The sequence below is a fragment of the Haemaphysalis longicornis genome, unplaced genomic scaffold (assembly GCF_048455015.1).
Source record: "Haemaphysalis longicornis isolate Haplotype H1 unplaced genomic scaffold, Haemaphysalis longicornis Haplotype H1 scaffold_10, whole genome shotgun sequence".
In the NCBI taxonomy this organism is placed as follows: Eukaryota; Metazoa; Arthropoda; class Arachnida; order Ixodida; family Ixodidae; genus Haemaphysalis; species Haemaphysalis longicornis.
The window spans coordinates 125783207-125788573 of NW_027526204.1; the positions used below are offsets into that span (position 1 = coordinate 125783207).

The 5367-nt window shown below is 47.7% G+C and overlaps 1 protein-coding gene across 1 annotated transcript; it reads left to right on the forward strand.

Annotated features, from left to right (window-relative positions):
* The first annotated feature begins 228 nt into the window (after nucleotides 1-228).
* LOC144160081 (uncharacterized) lies at nucleotides 229-4711 on the forward strand. The gene is made up of 2 exons (XM_077691690.1): nucleotides 229-516; nucleotides 3446-4711. The coding sequence occupies exons 1-2, from the start codon at nucleotides 229-231 to the stop codon at nucleotides 4709-4711; spliced, it is 1554 nt and encodes a 517-aa protein (XP_077547816.1).
* The last annotated feature ends 656 nt before the right edge of the window (nucleotides 4712-5367 follow it).

Below are 5367 nucleotides of genomic sequence, written 5' to 3' on the forward strand. Positions count from 1 at the left end.
GCCTTTAAAGGGGTCCGATCGGGGACTCACGGCTCCGCTCTCTGGCGGTGCCAACGCAACGAGATGGGCGTTCCGTGACAGTTGTCGTTCGGCGGGAGTTTTCCCGCTCCTGTGCGCTGTTTTCCACTACCCCGCTTCACATTCGCCCCGTCGGCTGACTGCTGCCACACAGTGTATTAGCGATGAAGCATGGCGGTCGCATCTGCGAAGCCAAGAGCAGTTGCTGCAATGCCCGACCAAGAAGTGTACCAGCACCGAGTGCGGGGTCTTGTGAGTGGCGCAAACTGGCGAGCTACGAAGTTCGCTACACCAGTACCGCCTCACCTTACCTGCGGACTTTGTGGAGTTATATCTCGGACGACCTTTCTGCTGCCCTGCTTTCACAAACTGTGTGAGTCGTGCGTGGGTCAAAGCGCAAACGACGGGAACGCCGTGTGCCCGTTGGACCAGCAGTCATTCACTGTAGGGGACTGCCCCAGGTTCCGGTTGCCCCCAGACACAGCCGAAAAGTTAAAGGTAAGTTGCTTGGCACCTACACGAGAAAGACGCGGATATACTGCCGGGAGCTGGCACTTTAGCAAAGATATTTTGCCGGCACTGCCTCATGAATCGTTTTGCAGGCTTACTTCATTGTAGCCGGTACTTCTGCTGAAGGTAACAGAGTGACGCGTGGTAGCATAGCGCAGTGGCATCACCCCTGCTTTCTGATCGGAAACCCACTGTTTCCACGAGACCTCCACCAGTCTTTATTTTTACATTTTGAATAACTTTGTTGAATTGTGAATTTCTTCTCCTTATCAGGGCGTTTTTTATGCGAAAACTTGACAGATAATACAAATCCTCTCGTTTCTGTTGCGGCTTTGTGTCTGCATTGGTCCTTCGAGATTTTCACTTTTAATAACTTTCTTGAATTGCGAATGTGTTCTCCTTATCAGGGCGTTTTTTATGCGGAAACTTGGTAAGGGATAATACAGATCCGCTCAGTTCTGTTGCGGCTTTGTGTCTCGATTGGACATTCGAGATCTTCCTTTATCACTTACAATAAAATAGGATTAATTAGGTTTGATGCTCGCTTAAAATAGATATGAATAAAGCATGCCCCAAAAAACAATGCAGCAGGGCAGGAGAGAGTAAAATACCAACAACCGGCCAACAAACCGGCGAACAGCCAATGGTGGCTCATTGCCGAAGACACTTCGCGCAGCCTATTTTGCCGGATGACGGTAAAAGTGACAGTGGAAGTTCAAAAAATAAAACAGTTTTATATACAGCTATCACGCCGCATCCTGAAGAGTTATTTCCCTCTCTGACCTTGCAGGCGAGTTCTTGAACCCTGTTTTCTGCCTTCTCTGGGCGCAAGAACTTCACTGGGTGTGCAGGTTATTCAATACTCAAACTTAGAATTATGTTCAACCATTACATTAAAGAAACAGTGCCCTTAGCAATACGCGTTGCAGTCTATATTGCTAGAAATTGACAAACCCACGGCATTTCGGTTGCGATACCTGTTTCTAAACCTATACTGCGGAAGGGAAATGCACATAAGAATGGCTGCCACCTACTTGGTAATAATGGTTGCGATTTTGGTGGCCCCGTAGGAACGAAAACGAAGGCTTTGCGTGGTCACAGAAGATCATTGTGACTTGTGCTGTTGGGCCATTTGGTGCATTAGGCCTTACAAAAAAAAAAACCCGCCACGGTGACTCAGTAGCAAAGGCGTTGCGCTGCTGAGCACGAGGTCGCGGGTTCGATTCCCAGCCGCGGCGGCAGCTTTTCTGATGAAGGTGCACGTTAAAGATCCCAAGGTGGTCAAAATAATCCGGAGCTCTCCACTACGGCGCACCTCATCGCCTGCGTTGCGTGGAAGCGTTAAACCCTACAATCAAGATCAATTAGGTCCTTACAAAAAGTGAGCTAACTGGACATACAGAGGAAAGAAGACAAACAATGCGCAAATCACAGCTATTTATTAGCAGGAAAAGAAGTTGCATTACATAGGTTTCGAAATATACATAAAACTAAAAAAGCATATAGTAAAAGCGATAACAACACCACAATACTAAGAGTCCGCCGTTGTAGCTGTTCTCAAGCACATAGAGAATAGTCAAAAGCTCAATTATAGTAACCATGGAAGCGGACACCGACAAGGATGATGAATATACTATTTTACTTTGGATCGGTGCGATGGCAAATGACATTTCGCCTGTGCAAGTTATTCGCTCACTCGTACTGGCCTTCAACTTGACCTTCCCACTTTTATTTGTTTTGGTATAGCCGTGAAGCAAACTGTGATGGTGATAGGTCTTAATCAGTGCTTCCCCTGCCTTGTTACCAACAATCGAATAGACCTTAGTTCGAAAGCAAGGTTAGCCGAGATCTGCTGATTCCATACTCAGTAGTACAACGCCTGGACAGAACCCATCACAAACAGCATAATTCACTCTCCTTGCAAGGGAATTGTTTAAGGACAGGCGGAGGGGTTTGGTCAAGGTGAATACATGCAGTCAAAGCGAATTTCAACCGCGATGCTGTTTAAGCTATTTGTTAGGCCGGCGGGCGTGCCCATGAAAACTACGCCGAGTGATGACGTCATCAACCAAGCCGGCACTGCCTCCCTTTAGCCACTCTTAGCATTGCCTCGCCGCTCTCGGGCGGGACTCGTGTCGCCACCTGTAGGAGACGCGATACAACTTGTAAAAGCACAGTTTTGGAAACTCATCCAGGAAAGCTTGCCCTATCGCTTGTTGCGACGAGTGGTGCAGTTTTGACGGTGTAAAGATTACAAGATGAGAAAATCCAAAAGGTTGCGAAGCGATAACGGTAATCAACTTCTTAATTAGCCTCCCAGACGCCAGACTACACAGCCCGAACGGTGTCTACAGAAGGAGTTCGAAAATTCTGAGCCAACGCCTCATCCCGCTGCGTCCTCCGCTGCTCTTGGGGCTTCACCGCAAATCCGGTTGGCACGCGTGCATTGTAACAACTCTAATGACCGTGTGTCCATTGCTCTTTGGGAACTAACCGAATCTCGAAGCATAACCGCGCAGAAAACTTGGCCGAGACTCCACGCATAACCTAGCATGAACTTAGCCGAAGCAAGAATAAGCTACATAAGCTAGCATGAACTTAGAGTAAGCAAGAATAAGCTATAGGTGGTGCAGCCAGCTTCGCTATTTACCCGGTCTTCGCGCCACCGGTGTAAAGCTGCCCCAAGTTTCTTGTTCGATGAACATAACAAAATACATCCTTTGCCAGGCGAACACCAATATGTATAGTATGTCAGTGAAGTGGAATAATAGCAGTTGAGCATACATGCCATTTGCATTGCCTTTTCTCATGGTGGGAAAAAAATGATTACATTCACTATTTAGCACTGTCCATAGTTTACATTGTTGTGCATATCTGTCAGTAACTTCTGCTTGTTTTTATGTTTATTTTTTTCAAGGCCCACTGCTGGAATGTATCCGAAGGTTGCACATTCGTCGGTACGCTCCAAGCCGTCCTGACGCACTACGAGGAGCAGTGCACCTTCCACGTTGTGACATGTCCGCGTTGCAGTAACTCTGTGCCCCATCAAGACCTTCCAAGGCATTACAGGGCTGAATGCCAAGGCGACGGCAGGGCGAATGCAGCCGACCGAACAACGTTGCACCAAGGGCTGGTGCTTATCCCCGACGACATTGCAGCCAGCCTCGATGAGTTGAAAGCGCTCATTAGGGACCCATACCACGATAGTTTACCGGCACTCCAAAGCAAATTAAATCACGTTTTGGAAGAGGCTAGAAGCATAGGCACCCAGATCGAGACAGTCACAAGAGCTCTTACCGAAAGTGAGCAGAGACTCGCGCAAGCCTTAGAAGAGCATTCAAGGATGTTTTTCCTCAAACTTCAATCGCTAGAAGCCGAACTGCGCGATAACCAGAGTGATGCTATTGCCAGGGTGTTGAGTGGATCTCATCACCGGCTGAGCGAGCAGCTCGCCCAATCGAGACGGGCGCTGACGACAACCTTTGGCCAGGAGCTTCGATCTCAGCTATGTGAGATTTCCGCCAGCCTGACAAACATGTTGGAACTTTTCGGGAGCAATGCCGCAGAGGCAGAGACCCGGTTCGGGAACGAGATGCCGTGGAAATTGGAAAAGAGGCACATCCTTCGGAAGTTGGAACTTGTGGCCGCGGAGTCGCACGCTTCCCTGGAATGGCTGCGTCAGAGGGCCAATAAGAGGCAAAAGCAACCGGTTGCAGAAGTGGAAACTTTCTTTGCTGGTCATCCTGAAGTTATAAACGTTTGCACGTCACCCTTCATCAGCCAACTTGAAAACGAAGACAAACGGTTTGTTGTGACCCTTAACAACGTAAGCAACCTGATTGATTCCAAGAAGGTTGTCGGCCTGTTCACAAGGTGGTACCGTCGGCATAAGTATTTGCAAGTGGCCGCGGATGGAATCACCCCAAATGTCCTGTCTTTCTATTTGAAGTGGGGAGGAACTGTGCAAGGCTCTTGTTCCGCTTCAGTCAAGGCGGAAGTGTACCTAAAACATCCGGATAACCCGGAAAAGAAGAATCTCCGATTGTGGAAGGCCAGCAGCGTTGCAATCAGAGCAGCTGCGTTAGGATTTCAAGATGATTTCTTTGCGGGCATACCAATGCTCCATAACTCCGGATATTTCAATGGCGATAGTCTTACACTGGTTGTCTCTTTTAAGAAATAGCACTGCAGGTTTGGGAGCCTGAAGGAGCCGCACGAAATTCGAATAATAAATATATTCTATTTTCCTATCGGTACAAAAAGGGGCTTGCACGAAATCTATGGCCTCCTTTTAGCAGCGGAATTAAGGACCTCGGTACTTTTATGTAGGCCGGCCTAGTGCACAATTTACGGTTCGTATATTTCACTGAACTCTCATTAGCATTAGACAGCACGGAACGTTCAGTGCATGGGGGTATGGCGCCTTTGGTTTGGTTTTGTTGTGGCCAAAACCTGAATTCTTATTTCAACAAACGAATATATACGTTTTGCATTCACTAGTTTTCTAGCCCTTGGTGATGCAGTAGACACGAACGAGTGACGCAATCACAGCGTCGAGCACATCAATGTTTTATTGGAGTCTTCAAGGCGAAATTGTGTGATGCCCATTAGGCCATTGCTGATTATCCAATGCAATCAGCGAGCATCATAAGGTTGTTAAAATTGTTTGTTTGTTGCAGCTCCATGAAAACCGACTTGAGCGAAAAGTGGAATCGAAAGGTTTCTGTAATAAAGCGAACAACACACGACAGCAACCTACGCCCCCTGACCACCACCCCCCCCTCCCCCAACACACTTTTGCCAGTAGTTTCTTTAATGTTTGTTTCGAATGGCTAAACT